Source organism: Peromyscus leucopus, chromosome 4 (assembly GCF_004664715.2).
Source record: "Peromyscus leucopus breed LL Stock chromosome 4, UCI_PerLeu_2.1, whole genome shotgun sequence".
In the NCBI taxonomy this organism is placed as follows: domain Eukaryota; kingdom Metazoa; phylum Chordata; class Mammalia; order Rodentia; family Cricetidae; genus Peromyscus; species Peromyscus leucopus.
Window position 1 is genome coordinate 78899823 of NC_051066.1, and position 16436 is coordinate 78916258.

At 42.1% G+C, this 16436-nt stretch overlaps 1 protein-coding gene and 1 non-coding gene across 5 annotated transcripts in view; both read left to right on the plus strand.

Moving 5' to 3' along the window:
• Nucleotides 1-831: 831 nt before the first annotated feature.
• Fbxo3 (F-box protein 3) overlaps nucleotides 832-16436 on the plus strand; it is a 38702-nt gene continuing 23097 nt past the window's right edge. For 2 of the 4 annotated variants that reach the window (XM_037205060.1, XM_037205059.1), the window contains exons 1-3: nucleotides 832-988; nucleotides 3434-3523; nucleotides 7619-7782. In XM_037205060.1, the coding sequence (XP_037060955.1) occupies nucleotides 882-988; nucleotides 3434-3523; nucleotides 7619-7782 (361 nt within the window). In that variant the 5' untranslated portion in view covers nucleotides 832-881. The remainder of the gene's footprint in view (nucleotides 989-3433; nucleotides 3524-7618; nucleotides 7783-16436) is intronic. The other 2 variants (XM_028877907.2, XM_028877906.2) reach the window with 2 other exon arrangements.
• LOC114699015 lies at nucleotides 15417-15555 on the plus strand. Its single transcript, XR_003735446.1, has one exon.

The window sequence follows — 16436 nt, forward strand, 5'->3', positions numbered from 1 at the left end:
AGATCTGCCTGCCTCTGCCTCCCTGGTACTGGGATTAAAGGAGTGCATCACCACCACCTGACTCAAATTACTGGAAGGTTTTCCTGGTGGAGGGGATTAAAACAATTTGTATAAAAGTCTTACGTGATGGGGGGATAAAAATAATTAAATGCCTTGTCCTAAACACAAGTCTTATAGTACTTGATGGAAAAGATTCATATTTGAGTATTTCTTACACTGAGTAGTTGGGAGGAACTTCCTCCGGGATGCGGGTAGGTTTAGAAACCTACGGGTAAAAGCTTTGGAAATTAACATTTGTTGGTTATCTAGACAAGGAATTTACCCAGAGACGATTTTCATTTTTTAGGACCATTTTGCTTTGTGGGCAGTGGTAGAGTTATAGCCTCCCGATTATTTCGAAGTTGGAGTGCTTTTCCCTGTGTCTCTCTCCCTGCCATTCCTTCCCTACTAAGCGGAAAAGAGCAGCGAGGCGGAGCGCGGGTGGGGGTGGGGCGGGGGAGTCCAGTTCACGGATTGGAAACGCAGCCGTGGGGTTGGGACGCAAAGGAGGCCCGGGATGATTAGCGTGAGGTTTAGGTCGAAGCTTTGAGGATACCCATAGAAGACGGCAGGAAGAAGCGAGAGAGCGAAGACTCCGGGGGCAGCCTGGCAGGGGTCTGGGCTGAGCTTAGTTAGGGCTGCGCAGGGAAAAGCGCATCGGCGAGCGGCCGAGCAGCAGACACCGCGCCAGCCAGCCGCAGGGCGGGCCGCGGGGTGGGCGGGGCGTCCAGGGGGCGGGGCCGGCCGACAGTTACATAACTAACCTGAGCCAGCGGCCGCCGAGCGGTGCGGGCGGCGGGGGCGGGGCCGGGGTGGTGCCAGGCTGCAGCGGGCCGGGCAAGATGGCTGCCGTGGAGGCCGAGCTCGGGCTGCCGTTCACCCTGGAGTCGCTGCCCACCGACCCCCTTCTGCTCATCTTATCCTTCGTGGACTACAGGGACCTAATCAAGTAATGGGGCGGTGCTCGTGGCAGGGGTGGGAACGTGGAAGGGAGCGGCGGAGGAGGCCGGGAAGGAGGCCCCGGGCCGCCGAGACGGGACGCGGGCTTCCTCTGCAGCAGAGGGTGACTGCAGGGCAGCCGTTATCCTGCAGGGCCACATCGGGGGCGCTGGGGTGAGGGAGACGCACGCGGAGCAGGGGGCTGGGCATCCAGGCCTCACTCCTGCCCGGGTACCCGAGGACTTAGCGCCCTCTCCCTCCAGCCTTGCCGAGGCCGGTTTGCCGAGGAGAGCGCAGCGCGCCGCGGACCCGCGCTGGCCCTTTGGGGCCTGGTCTGGCGCCGTGGAAAGGCCGCTGTCTCGGCCCACGCGCGTCCCTGCCGGGCCTGGGGTCCAGGATGACCGGAGCCCGCGTGGGCAGGTAGAACGCGCGCCAGGAGGCCTGCGACCTTCCGATTCCCTCTGATGCCCCCGGGGTCACGGGCAGCCTGCACTTTCTCTTGTGTTTGCGACTTTTTTGGCTGTCAGTTTTCCTCCTTGACGGTGGGTGGTTGGATTTTTTGTGTTTTGTCACCGACTTCCGGTGAGGCCTTACAGGTGACTGCAGTTACCTCAGGCCTTCCCAAACCACCAACGTTTGCTCCAAAAAAAAATAAAATAAAATAAACAACCGGCCTGCTAGTACGGGTGGCCAAAGCCCAATGCCCAAGTCTTGCAGAGAACGGGACTGTTCAGGTTGGAGAAAGAAATGGCGCTGCTGTGCTCACTCCCCACCCCCCACCCCCGTGTTAGGATTGTTTACATCCTTGACAGCATGGCCAGGGGTTCTTGAGCTTCCGTGTATGTTTGTAGAGGAGGCAAAAAGGCCCTCTCATATGGGGGAGACACAGTTTTGGTTTTTGATTGATGACTGGATCCTGGCCGTTTGATGATTGTGTTCTCGGTTTTAGGGGATTTTAGAGGTACAGATTTCTTGGAGTTACAGTTTGGTTGGCCTAGTTAAGTGGTGGCAGAGGTATTTGGGTTTTCTGCTATGGCCTCCACTCGTACCTGCTAACACTTGTTTTTTTTCAGAAAACACATTTCCCCCTACTTCAGCCTGTACTAAAGCAGAGGAAGTTTTTCTGTAGAAAAGACTGTACAGCTCAAATTGATTTCATCTGGAATACTCTCTCGCTGTAACTTACCTTGACAGCCTTCTGTCTTGATTGCTGCCACAGTTACCTTCCGAAGACGAACCTGGCTGTCATTCTTAAAAACCCGTAATAGCCCTGTTTACACGCTGTACCCTGAGCTTCTGCAGTATTTTAGGCCCTTATCTTCTAGCTTATTATCTAAGCCTTTCAGGCCTTCCTCCACTATCGAATTTGCACAGTCCATTCTAGCTAGAGAAGACATCAGGCGGCATACCACACACTTGCACATTGTTGTGTAAGCTCTGCTCCTTGTCTGGAATAGTTCATTCTCCTCAACTTGGCAACCTTACTCTCCCATCTTCCTTAGCTACAGTTTGTCCTGACAGTGTGCACTTCTAGAGTGTAAGGATTGTTTATTTTTGTATTCAGTTGTTCAATCAATTTTTTTTTTTTTTGAGTGCCTGCCATGTGTTGGTTAAATGTAGGCATACAATAGTGAATTGGAGAGATAGGGTCTTTTTTGACGTCGAACAAACGCATAATTACAAGAGCAGCCGTGTGTGTGTGTTGTGTGTGTGTGTGTGTGTGTGTGTGTGTGTGTGTAAGGAATACACATGTTGCACTGTTGGAATGTGGAAGTCGGGATGACTAACTCGTGCAAGATGAAAATGTGACAGAGTGCTGGTCTGTCCTAGTGAAGGGAATGGTGTGGAGAGGCTCACGGTCTGTTAACAGTAGTGTGGCCGGTTCAACTAGAAAAACTAGAAAGCTGTTTTTGCTAAAGGTCGTAATGACTAACAGGCAGGCTGCATGAAGGGTGGCTGAGATCATGTAGCCTCTTGGAAGAATAGATTTTTAGTTCAGGTAGTAATCAGAATTTTAAACTGAAGTGACGTGACTCCTCCGTAAATGTTTGTGGAAATGAGTGGAGTTGAATACTATTTTTGTCTACAGACTCATCCAGCATACTGCAGCGTCTTTCTTGCCCAGTACAGTCCAACTTTGCCAAGTGTCTAACCTGTTGCCAGGGCCTAACGGTTTTGGTGCATATTTGCTTGACTGTGGTGGGTTAAACTGTTTTAATCTATTGGGAATTTAGTTTGATTTGAGATAGTATGTTACTTTCTCCTTATTACTCACAGGGCAGTTATATTAACTCACACATTAAATGCTTTGAAAAGATACTGCATTGCAGCTATATAGGTAGTAAGTAGAAATAAGAGAAATAAAGGGCATCAAGCAGAATTTAACAATGACTGTTTGAATCTTTGTCTTTAAATTTTTCTCCCTTTTATACTAACTGAATCTGGTCACCGCCAGTTGTTGCCATGTCAGTCGAAGACTCAACCAGCTCTCAACTCATGATCCTTTGTGGAGAAGACATTGCAAAAAATACTGGCTGATAACCGAGTAAGTATTTTGTGAACATTTGTTCTTCTGTGGGTGTAGGCTACGGTGTAGGTTTTTTTGTTTGTTTGTTTGTTTGTTTTAAGAGTAAATTTTTCATTGTTGTTAGAGACAACGACTCATTCTCTAGTTTGGGCTGGCCTCGACCTGTTGTTTGAATTCTTAAATGATCTTACCCTGGTCTCGGAAAAACCAAAAAAAAAAGAAAAAGAAAAAAGAAAAAAAAAAGAAAACCCTGAGTCAGATATTGGGGTGAATGCTAAAAGATCAGAGAAGCAGAACAAGCCACAGCCAACCTCACCTCACCAACTCCTTAGCTGATCCTGTTTCCTCAGACTGAAAGCTTCTGAGTCCTCACCTGAAAAGAGCCTTTAGTTCCTGTCTCCTCACGCCTTATACACCTTTCTCCGCCCTGCCATATTACTTCCTGGGATTCAAGATGTGTGCCACCACTGCCTGGCTCTGTTTTCTCTCCTAGACTGAGTCAATCTCATGTAGTTCAGGGTGTCCTTGAACTCATAGAGATCTAGACGGATCTCTACCTCCGGAGTACAAGGATTAAAGGTGTGTGCCACCACTGCCTGACCTCTATTTTAATCTAGTGGCTTGTTCTGTCCTCTGATCCTCAAACAGGCTTTATTAGGGTACACACTGTATCACCACAGTGACCGTGTGGTAGCGCTTCCGCTTCAGCCTCTGCTGTGTTGGCATTACAAGGGTGAGCTACCACACTTGGCCCTAGAGCAGTGGTTCTCATTCTTCCTAGTGCTGCGACCTTTTAATACAGTTCCTCATAGTGTGGTGACCCCCAACCATAAAATTATTTTCATTGCTACTTTATAACTGTAATTTTGCTACTGTTATGAATTATAATGTGAATATCTGATATGCAGGATGGTCCTAGGGGACCCCTGTGAAAGGGTCGTTCAACCCCCAAAGGGATCATGACCCACAGGTTGACACCTGCTGCACTAGAGTAATTTTTAATTGATATGCAATAATTGCTCATGTTTATGAGATAAAGTGTAATTCAGTACATATTTACAATGTATAAGAAGTCAGGCTAATTAGTATTTCCAGCTCTTTTAAGTGTATATCATTTCTTTGTATTTGGAGTTTTCCAGTACCTTCTTAGTTCTTTATAACATGTTATAAAACATACAGTAAATTGTAGTAAACTGTAGCTATTGCCTGCTAATACTTCTCCTTTCTAGTTAACTCTGTTTCCAGTGATGGTCTGAACCCCTTGCTTTCTTCCCTTCCCAGCCTCTAGTGCAGAATATATAGTTTTGAATCCTGAGCTTTGACTACCATAATACTATGTACTAGTTTTCCTTTCTAACCCAGTTTCTGTTACTGGGTCCAGTCAAAGTTACCACATAGCCAGAATAAACATGTAGATGACAGTGAGATTTAGAAGTAGAAGAAAAAGCAGGGATACCTAACATGTTTCTTCAATCATGGGAAGTCAGGATTGCTAAAGTTGGTGGAGAACTATAGGTTCTGTGTGTGTGTGTGTGTGTGTGTGTGTGTGTGTGTAATATAGTTAATATATATTTAATATTTAATATGTTTTGGGTTTTTGAGACAGGGTTTCTCTGTGTAGCCCTGGCTGTCCTGTAATTCACTTTGTAGCTCAGTCTGATCTCGAACTAAGTATATTATTTGAAGCTGAAAGCATTAGTTCTACCAAGGGAAAAGTTAATAACAGCTATTAAGCATTGGGAGGAAGGAAGAATCTTAAGTGTTGATATATCCTCATCTTTCACTTAGGGGCATGTAGATGGAAGTTTCTGTTCCACTAGCAGCTCCCAAATTAACACACTGAGGTTTATATTAATTATAAATGCTTGGCCGATAGCTCAGGCTTATTACTAACTAGCTCTTACATTTTTAAGTTAACTTGTATTCCTTATTTACGCTCTGCCACATGGTGGTACCTTTATTAACATGGCTTGTTCATCTCCTGCTCCCTCTGCATCTGCTGGCAGCTCCAGACTCTGCCCTTTTTCCTCCCAGCATTCTCTTAGTCTAACTCTCCTGCCTAACCTTATTCTGTTCACTATTGGCCAGTCAGCTTCTTTGTTAAACCAATCACAGTGACAAATCTTCACAGGATTTTTCCACAGCAAAGGCATCACTCATACATGTGAAATTTGTAAATCAAGAACCAGAAGTATAAGGATTTAGAAATATAGAAACAATTTCCATAAATTCTAAAGTGTTAGAACTAAAGACTTTTTTTAGTTTGATTTTTGTTTGTGTGTTTGTTTTAAGACAGGGTTTCTCAAGACTTAAAAGAAAAAAAATCAAAAGCTCAGTTTTTATAGTGCTGGATATTGTACCCAGGACCTCACTCATGCTAGGCAAGCATTCTGCAGTTGAGTTACAACCCCAGCCTTGTTGCTAGCTGTATGTATTTATGTTAATGCTATATATTAATAAAAAGATGTTTTATTCCCTCCTTACACCCCTTCGCCCAAACCGAACTGAAACTGAACAAAAACCACACCTGGAGTCCAGCACTTGGGGGACTGTGGTACAAGACCCTGAGTTTGTGGCTAGCCTGAACTACACATACTGTTCCAGAAAACAGAATTACCTCTGCTCTGATGTGTTCTTGGTTCACATCCAAACCTTGAATTGTGCAGCTGTCGTCTTCTCTGTAGCACCCGTCCGTGACCCCAAGCCAGAGTTAGGGGTCCCCCTAAGTCGTCTCTCTCCCTGCGTCTGCTGAAACCACTGGCCTTCCCAGTTAGTGCTTCCTTCACTGCTCACACCCTCCTCGCTCTTTTCACCTGGTACCACAGCTGTCTTCAGTCTGTGGCCTCACCAGGTCTACTTCAGAACTTCCCCAAGTCTTCTGTAACATTCCTGGTTTTCACCCTTAAATCTCCCCTGCATCCCAAGCCACAGCTTCAGCCCTCCCCATTCAGCTTCCCCTAAGTCCTCCGGTGGGTTATATTTCTGTAGGAAGGAGTCCAGGCTCGGTTAACAGTCCTCAGGTACCCTTTGTGGTTGCTTATCCTCTGTGTTAAGTTTGCGTTCTTGGTTTATGATCAGAATGTCTACTTTCTGAACAGAAAAAAAGTGTGCATTTCTTAATGTTCTCAGTGGCCAAGTGAACCTCAATACATGTTTATATAAGTAAAGCAAGGAAAGATGTTAAATTATGTATTTGTCTTGATTTACGATTCTCTGGCTGATCCAGTGTAGATGTGCTAGAGCAATATTATGCTATTCTAAATATTCTCAAGAATGGGACAACTACTTGTGCCATATTTATGTGTGTGTGTGTGTGTGTGTGTGTGTGTGTGTGTGTATGTATGTATATAAAATTTTTAATTTTTTTCGAGACAGGGTTTCTTTGTGTAGCTTTGGAGCCTGTCCTGGAACTTGCTCTGTAGACCAGGCTGGCTTTGAACTCATAGAGATCCGCCTGCCTCTGCCTCCCAAGTGCTGGGATTAAAGACGTGTAACACAACCACCCAGTGCCTTTTATATTTTTATAATTAAGGCCAGATTCAGTAGCACACACCTGTAACCTCAGCACTTGGAAGGTAGAGGCATACCAGCCAGAGCTACATGAGACTCTGTCTCAAAAAAAAAATTTTTTTTAACTGATAACGTTTTTAGGAGTAAGTTGATATTAGTACTGACATACTATTCACATATTTTGTTAAGAACTGGGAAACTTGGGGAAAAACTTGAGTAGAAAGTCAGAAAGTAAGTGACTAATAAATAACCCCACCATGACAGTATTAGCTATTAAAGTTTTTGATATATCACTTCTTGCTATCTAGTTCTCTTTGTAGCTAAAATAAGTTAGGAAAGTAAAAAGGCAGAGTAACCACAAACTCCCAATGAAAGTGTGTTGGTAGGTATCAAAAATATGTGCTAAGCTGGGTTTGTGGTACACAATCCTAGCATGTGACATCTAGAGGTATGAAGATCCGAAGTTTAGGGCTATCCTTAGCTGCTAGGTGAAGGCCAGCCTGTACTATATATGACCCTCTCTCAGAAAGCAAAGGAAAAGAAAAAGTACATGTTAAAATCATTTCAAAGGATTTTTTAATTTTTTTTTTTATATCTATTTAGGGAAGAGAAATCCCGGAAGAAACAGTGCTGGAGATCTCTCTTCATATCTACTTACTCAGATGTAGGAAGATACATTGACCATTATGCTGCTATTAAAAAGGCCTGGGATGACCTCAAGAAGTACTTGGAGCCCAGGTGTCCTCGGATGGTTTTATCTCTGAAAGGTACTGGGAAAGCAGGGTCTCCCATCCATATTTTAGTTAGTATAGCCAGACTAATTTAAATAACTTTGGATCTGTCATGTACCTGGGCTAATCCAACCTCTTCACCATTCACATTTTGTTAATAGCCAAGGAAGTATAATGCTGACATTGTTAAAAGGATCTTGCCTTTTTTTAGTTGGCCTGGAAACCCATACATTTATTAGATGAAAAGCTAAACTACTTTATCTATATTTGTTTTATATAAAGAAAATGCTAAAATTGCTTGAGAATAACCATTATGATTTATTTTTATTTTTGCAATGATGGTGATTGAGCCCAGGGCCTCATGCATTTTAGGCAAGTATTCTACCATGGAACTATACCCCCAGTCCTAAAAGATGATTACTGTTGTTGTTGTTTTGTGTGTATGTATGTGGTGTCCATGTGTCATGTTCACATGTGCACTCACATCCATGTTTGGAGGCCAGAGGACATCACTGGATTGCTCTCCACTTTATTTACTGGGGTAGGGTCTCTTCCTGAGCTCACTGACTGTGCTAGTCTAGCTAGCCTGCTTACCCCAGGTATTCTTGCCTCTACCTCCCAAGTGCTGGAGTACAGTGGGCTGCCTCACCTGTTCAACTTCAGTGTGGTCTCCAGGCATCCAAACTCCAGTCCTCATGTTTAAGTGACAAGACATGCCTTCTGCAGCCCTCAGGATGAATTTTTAATTGGGAACTTGTATCAATACCATTTCTTGTTTGACGTCTACCAAATGTTAGGAAAGAACCTGGGTCTTTACGAATGTTAGAGTAACACAGAGTAAGGACAACTTTTCATTTAGTATTTACAAGATAGTAAAACTAAGAATTGAACTGGTGTCTATTTGATCAAGAATCTTTGTTCTTTCTATTCTATTGTCTAATTATGACTAGAAATACGAACAAGTCATTTCTGTTTGATTTATTAATTAACCCCATAAAAATACATTTATAACTGTTTACCTGCTTTCCACTTGAAGTTTTTTCGGACTTCTTCACTAAGTGGAACCATGTGTATGCTGTGGTTTTGCTAAGCTAAAATTAGAATCCATTCTTTTTTACTCTTTTCATTAGAAGCAGTCTTTTTGAAATAGCATTCCCTTTTCTTTCAGATTTCCACTGTAATTTCTCATGAAAATGTTACTTTCAGACAGACTATGATTTCATGACAAGGTGCTTAAATCTGGGTTTGTTAGAAGGCAGAGTAAATGGTCTTAGTAAATGGAGTAGGGTGGAACACTGGGAGCCCCCCTTTAATATCTTAACAGCTTATCTTCTTTTTTTTTTTTTTTTTTTGGTTTTTCGAGACAGGGTTTCTCTGTGTAGCTTTGCGCCTTTCCTGGAGCTCACTTGGTAGCCCAGGCTGGCCTCGAACTCACAGAGATCCGCCTGGCTCTGCCTCCCGAGTGCTGGGATTAAAGGCGTGCGCCACCAACGCCCGGCGAACAGCTTATCTTCTAAGAAGAAATAAGTAATAGCATTCACCTGTATGGGTAAGCTACTTCAAGAGTACATAGTTTGAAAATAAGTTTGCAGTGGTGATAAGTAAAATAGGTATTAGTTATAATAGCACAAAGGTAGACATGAAACTAAATGGTTTTGGTTTTTTTTTTGTTTGTTTTGGTTTTTGGTTTTTCGAGACAGGGTTTCTCTGTGTAGCTTTGCGCCTTTCCTGGAACTCACTTGGTAGCCCAGGCTGGCCTTGAACTCACAAAGATCCGCCTGCCCCTGCCTCCCGAGTGCTGGGATTAAAGGCGTGCGCTACCACCGCCCGGTGGTTTTTTTTTTTAATTTAATATTGAGACATGTTTTCTTTGTGTAGCCCTGATGGTCCTGGAACTCATTCTGTGGTCCAGTCTGGCCTTAAACTCACAGAAATCCGCCTGCCTCTCTGCCTCCTCAGTGCTGGGATCAAAGGCGTGTGCCACCACTGCCTGGCAAAACTAAATTTTCATATTGCCTCATTTACTTTCCAAAAATCCTATAAGGAAGATGTTTATTCTCTTTTTGTAGGGATAGTACTTAGGGCATAAAAGACCAGGTTTATCATCAATAAGTAAAAAACAAAGTCAGGAATTGACTAGGGGGCCTCACCTTGGAAGTGTAATCTTTAGCTGTGGTTGAAGGAAGAGGACCTAGCCCATTTTGTTTAGAATTTCTGAAGTTCCTTAAATGGTCACTTCATATTAGGGCACTACTAGTGTGAGACTGTTGTATGATTGGTCTTTTGGACAGATATAGTTGTCTGTTGTTATTCCTGGGCTCCTTGTGTCTGTTCTGTATCCAGCTGTCAGATTCCTTCGCCATGTCTGCTCTACTGCTAGGTGCCCGTTCTCAGGGCTTGTCATGAGTTTGGAATAAGGTTAAAACCTAGTGTATCTATAGTGCTGGAAATGCTAGGAATTTCAGGCTTACGACTTTGACCGCTAAGTTAAGACCCTAGCTGCTGGCTTCAAGTTCCACAGCCCTCATTCAATTTGAAGGTTATAAAGGTGTCAAGTAAAAAGGAAGATTAGCAGACGAATAGGCATTGGACATGGAGTAATCTTTGTGGAGCATTTTGAGATTGTGTTATATTATGTTCTTAATTGTGTATTTTCAAATCATATTCTCCTTAGAATTGAGTTGGGAGTTTACTAGTTCTTTAAAGGAACAAGCAGTAAATATTTTAGAGTTTGTGGGACCCATGGTCTCTCACTGAGACCTGTGTGTTGTGTTTAGTTCTGCTGTTAGGCTGTTGTTTCTGGAAAACAACCATAGATAGTACGGAAACAAAAATGGAGTGGCTGGATTCCAACAAAAAGGATTTAGCCTCTCAGCTATAATTTACCAAATCTTGATTAATTACTAGTACCTTCATTTCATATCAGAGAAAGGATACAAAGAGCATTTAGATGGCCTGTTTGACATCCAGTAACTAGTAAGCAACAAAGATGAACTGATCTTGGCTTCTGGTAAATTGTCATTGTTTCCTCTATGATAGGTGGATATTTATTGAAGCAGTAAGGCACTTTATAAGTAAATAAGAACATGGCATTATTGTAGTCCTTCCTTTAACTCTCTCAGGTGGGTGGTATTAGCTTCTTTTTTGGAGGAGAGAACAAGGTCAAACAGATCAGTAACTTCCAGAAAGGTCCATAGTTAAGTTGTGGAGCCAGGATAAGTCTGACTTATCATAGCAGAATGTCTTTTTCAGTCTTGATTTTCTTGTATTGTAAACATGTATTTCCTTATCTCTTTTTGTTAACTATGGTTTGGTTGGTTGATTTTTTTTTGGTTTTTGAGACAGGGGTTCTCTGTGTAACAGCACTGGCTTTCCTGGGACTTATTTTATAGACCAGGCTGTCCTTTAACTCAGAGATCCACCTGCCTCTGCCTCCCGAGCACTGGGTTTAAAGGCCAGTTTTGCACTACCTTGCTTGGCTTCTAAATTCAGGGTTTTTTGTTTGTTTTTAGAGACAGGGTTTCTCTGTGTAGCCCTGGCTGTCCTGGGATTAGCTCTGTAGACTAGGCTGGCCTCAAATTCATAGAGATTCATCTGTCTCTGCCTCCCAAGTGCTGGGATTAAAGGTGTGCATCACCACACCCAGCTAACTATAGGTGTTTTTACTTCTAAATCTTATGTATTAAATAGTTTAACATGTAACACATAGAATACAAACGTTAGCTGCTTTTCTTAACCAACATACTACTTCTGGCTTCTATTCTGCTTGGTTTCTTTTCTATTAAACTTCTGGTTTTTTACATTTTCTTTTGTATGTGTATGTAGTATGTGTGTGTGTGTGTGTACAGAACACACGTGCATGTGAAGATCAGAGGTTGATGCCTAAGTTGTTTGCCGCCCTGTTTTTTGAGACATTGAACCTGCACTCATGAACTTAACTAGATGGACTGGTCAGTGAGCTGTAGGGATATGCCTGCCTGTGTCTCTAATTTATGGGATTGCAGTGACTCAGCACAGTGCCTGGCTTATAAAGGTTGCTAGGGATCTGAACTCGAGTTCTCATTCTTGCAGAGCAAGGGCTTTCTAGACTGAGGCATCTCCCTAACCCTTAGTGTATGTATTAGAATTATATAGAGAGAGTTTTATAGTTATATATATTTATTAAAAATTAATATATATTAATTTTATAGAGTAATTTAGATTTTTCAGAGAGTTCTGTATACTCAATTTCCCTAGTATATTACACTGGAGGACATTTATCAGAACTAAAAATTCATTAATATTTTGTTACTTTTACATTTGGTTTAGATTTCACCAGACTTTCCATTAATGTCTTTAGTATTCTTTCAGGATCCAGTCCATAATACCACATCACATGCAGCTGTCATTTCTTATTAATGGCAGTGGTACTTTCTGAGTCTTGTCCTTTATGACTTACACAGTTTTGAGAAGAACTCATGAGGTATTTTGTAGAAAATATCTCAGATTGGTTTTGTCTGATACTTTCTTCATGGTTGGAGTTGTAGGTGTTTTGGGAAGATTCCTTCAAAGTTGAGATGTTTGCCATCATTAGTGATGTTAGCAGATATGTAGATATGTTCACAAATCACAATGCACAGCTCACACAGAGTTATCACAAAGTAAATGAATTCATTAAAACATTCTCCAGATCAAATAGTAGAGCATTATTTATACCCAGAAGCCCCTTGTACCCCTCCCTCTTTCATAGAGACAGCCACTGTCCTGACTGCCGATTCATCTAGTGATTTTCTCTTGACTTTATATAAATTATGTGGTTAAGTGTGTATTTTGGATGAGGTAATTCTAGTTTGGTTGTGAGGCTCAATAGTAGTTTCATTTTTGTTACAGACTAGTACTGTATATGAGTAGACTGATTTTATGTTCATCCTACCATTGTGGATATGTGGGTCATTTCCAGTTCTGACTGTTAGCAATAACAACTTCTTAAGAAAAGATTTCTATTTATTTTTATATGTATGGAGTGTCTTACTTGCATTATGTCTACATGTATGCAGTCTCTGCATAGGCCAGAAGAGGGCATTGGATCCCCTGGAGCCGAAGTTAGGATAGTTATTAGCCACTATGTGGGTGCTGGGAACTGAACCCAGGTCCTCTATAAGAGCAGTAAGTGTTCTTAACCGCTGAGCCATCTCTCTAGCCCCTCACTAGGAATTTTACATCGATGTTTGTGAGAGTTTGGCATGTAATTTTCCTGTCTTGCAGTGTTCTTAGCAGGATTTTGTATCAAAGTGATCTTGACTTTAAGGGCAGGACCTTAAAATAAGTGAGGGAGTGCTGCCTCTTCTGTTCCCTGGAAGAGTTATGTAAACTTGGTCTGATTTCTTGCTTAGATGATTAGTAGAATGTGTCAGCAAGTCACTCAGCCCTGGAATTCATTGCAGAAGCTTTTAAGTGAAGAACTCAATGTCTGTTTAAGTCTTGAGACTTTCTGCTTTGATAGATTTTGTCCAGGAAATGTCTACTTTGTCTGTGTTTTCAAATGTATTTAACATCCTCTCAGGCTTAGTAAGTTTTTAGTGATAAAACCTTTTCCAGTTCTGATATTAGTTATTATCACTCTTGATGGGTAGGGACTAATCTACTCCTTTCAAAGAGCTGGTGTTTTAGTCAGTCTCCTTTACTGTATGTTTTTTTTTTTATTTATTAATTTTTTTTCTTTGAATTTGCTATGATTCTCTTTTCCCCTGACTTAGGTCATAGATTTTTTTCAGTCTTTTTATTCTTTAGACTCCCTAATATATTTAGGACTATAAATTTACCTCTAATCATATTAGTTTATTTTATAGGTTTTTTAAAAAGTGTGTGTGTGTGAGTGAGTGTGTGTGAGTGTGTGTGAGATGTAGAAGCTAGAGGCAATGTTGGATGTCTTCCTTAATTGCTTTCTGTCTCTTCTGGCCTCCCCAGGCACTGCACATATATGGACATATATGTAGGCAAGACACTTATACACATAATTATAAAAATAAATCTTTCTTTAAAAATTATGTTTTTTCTATCAGCCAGAACCAGAAATGACCCAAATGTTCAAATATTTTTGGTATTGGGTCTCTTCCTGAACCTGAGGCTCACAGTTGCACTAGACTGTCTGGCCAGCAAACCTCAAGGATTTTCCTATATCTGCCTCCCTAGTTCTTAGATTACAGGGTATCACTGCACCCAGCTTCTCGATTGGGCACTGGAGGTTCACATTCAGGTACTCATGCTTATGTAGTAAGTACTTTACCACCTCTTTTAAAAATTACGTTTTTTTTAGTGTGTGTAGCATACATTCTGTGGCACTTGGATGGAGGTCAGAGGACAGCTTTCAGGTGTAAGATCTCTCTTTCCACCTGTGGGTCCCAGAGATGACTCATGTCATCAGGCTTGGTGGCAGGCACATTTAAGCACTAGACATCTTGCCTTTTCCTGATTTTTGCTCCATTTATTTATTTATTTAGGTATTTTGAGACAGGGTTTCTTTGTGTAGCCCTGACTATTTTGGAACTAGTTTTGTAAACCAGGTTGGCTTTGAACTCTTAGATCATCTGCCTCCTGAGTGCTGGGATTAAAGGTATGGGCCACCACCACCCATTTTTTTATTTTTTAGAAGATGAAAAAATATTATATTTTATGTGTGTGGGCATTTTATCTATGTGTTCATGTGTGCACCATGTGCTGTACCTGGTATCCTTGGAGGCCAGAAGAGGGCATCAGATTCCTTGGATTAGAAGTTACAGATGTCTATGAGCCGCTGTGTGGGCTCTGGATGTTGAACTTAGGTCCTTTGTAAGATGAGCCAGTGCTGTTAACCACTGAGTCTTCTCCCAGGCCTCTGTCTTTTTGTTTCTATTAGTTACTGACAGGTTTGTTGACATTTCCGGCTGTGGTATTTACTGTTCTGAAGTAGCCCAAGATTTTCAGCCCATGGTATACATGCATGGTACAGTTATTTCTCCTTTCATATAGCCAGTGATATAAAAACATCTTGATTACCATTATCTAATATATTCAAATTATTTAAAATAACTGTTCTCTATTTTTTTTAAAGAAATGTGAAGAGATTTTGCAGGTATAGTTAAGGTGCCAAATAAATTGAATTTGAATGTTAATTAAAAGGAAAATGATCTTGAATGGGCCTCCCTTAATCAAGTACATTTTTTCCTCCCCAACACAGGGTTTCTTTGTGTAGCTTTGTGCCTTTCCTGGATCTCGCTCTGTAGACCAGGCTGGCCTCGAACTCACAAAGATCCACCTGGCTTTGCCTCCCAAGTGCTGGGATTAAAGATGTGTGCCACCACTGCCCAGCTAATCAAGTACATTCTTAAAAGCATCTGGGCCTTTCAGAAGGCTGAGAGATTCATAATGTTTTTTTCTGTTGACTTTGAGTAAGCAAACTGGTATGTTGAGGAGAAGGCTACATGATAGGGAATGTCAGGTGGCTGCTAGGCACTGAGGGCCTCACTGAAAAAAACTGTAGGCTGCTGAATTCTGCAAATAACTAAGTGAGCTTAAAGAAGATCTGAAGCAAAAAATGGGTAAGATGAGCTAGCACCCCAGTTAACACCATGATTTCAACATTGGGATCTACACAGAGGATCCAGTGGAGTTGTGCTTGACCTTTAGATCTGCAGAAACAAATAATGAGTTCCTGGCTTGGTTTCCTGGGAGGTGGGCTCAGTTTACTCCACCTCCTCTCAGCTAAGCCTAGAGTACAGGGCCAAGGTATGCACCTGTGTGGGAGAGGTGCTTAAGCAGGGAGCCTTGCCTAGCTTTCCTAGCCTCACATTTACTTGCAAAATAGGCAAACAAATGAGTATTGCTTTAAGCTGCTAATACTTCATGCAGCAGTGGAAAATTAATCCACTGCTTGTAAATGTTTTTTTTTTTTTTTGCCATTTTAACTCTGATATTAAAAAATGTATTTGGGCCGGACGGTGGTGGTGGTGCTCGCCTTTAATCGCAGCACTCGGGAGGCAGAGCCAGGTGGATCGAGGCCAGCCTGGTCTACAGAGCGAGATCCAGGAAAGGCACAAAGCTACACAGAGAAACCCTGTCTCGGAAACAAACACACACACACACACACACACACACACACACACACACACACACACACATTTGGGGCCGTAGGTGGTACTTCACTGCTTAGCCTGCTACCCCCTTGCAGTGTACTCTAAATTTTAAGAGAAAAAAAAATGTGTGTATACATATGTGTTTGTGTGTGTGTGCATGTGCACATGCTGTTTCACTGAGGTACACAAAATTGATTCCTACATGGTGAATTTAACCTTTTGCTGTTATTATGATGAAAGTTCTCCGTTAGTTTTAATGAAGCTGTTTACTTTAAAGTCTCTCTTGTGTGATCTGAATAGAGCCATGCTAGCTTTTTTCCCCCTGTGTCTACATTAAGATGAGTCTCTTGGGTAGAATTTTTTTTTTTTTTTTTTTTTTTTTTTTTTTGTTTTTCGAGACAGGGTTTCTCTGTGTAGCTTTGCGCCATTCTTGGGACTCACTTGGTAGCCAGGCTGGCCTCGAACTCACAGAGATCCACCTGGCTCTGCCTCCCGAGTGCTGGGATTAAAGGCGTGCGCCACCACCGCCCGGCTAGAATTTTTTCATTACTTCGGTGCTGAAATTGAAACTGAGGCCTAACACACCCTCTCCTACCCCCA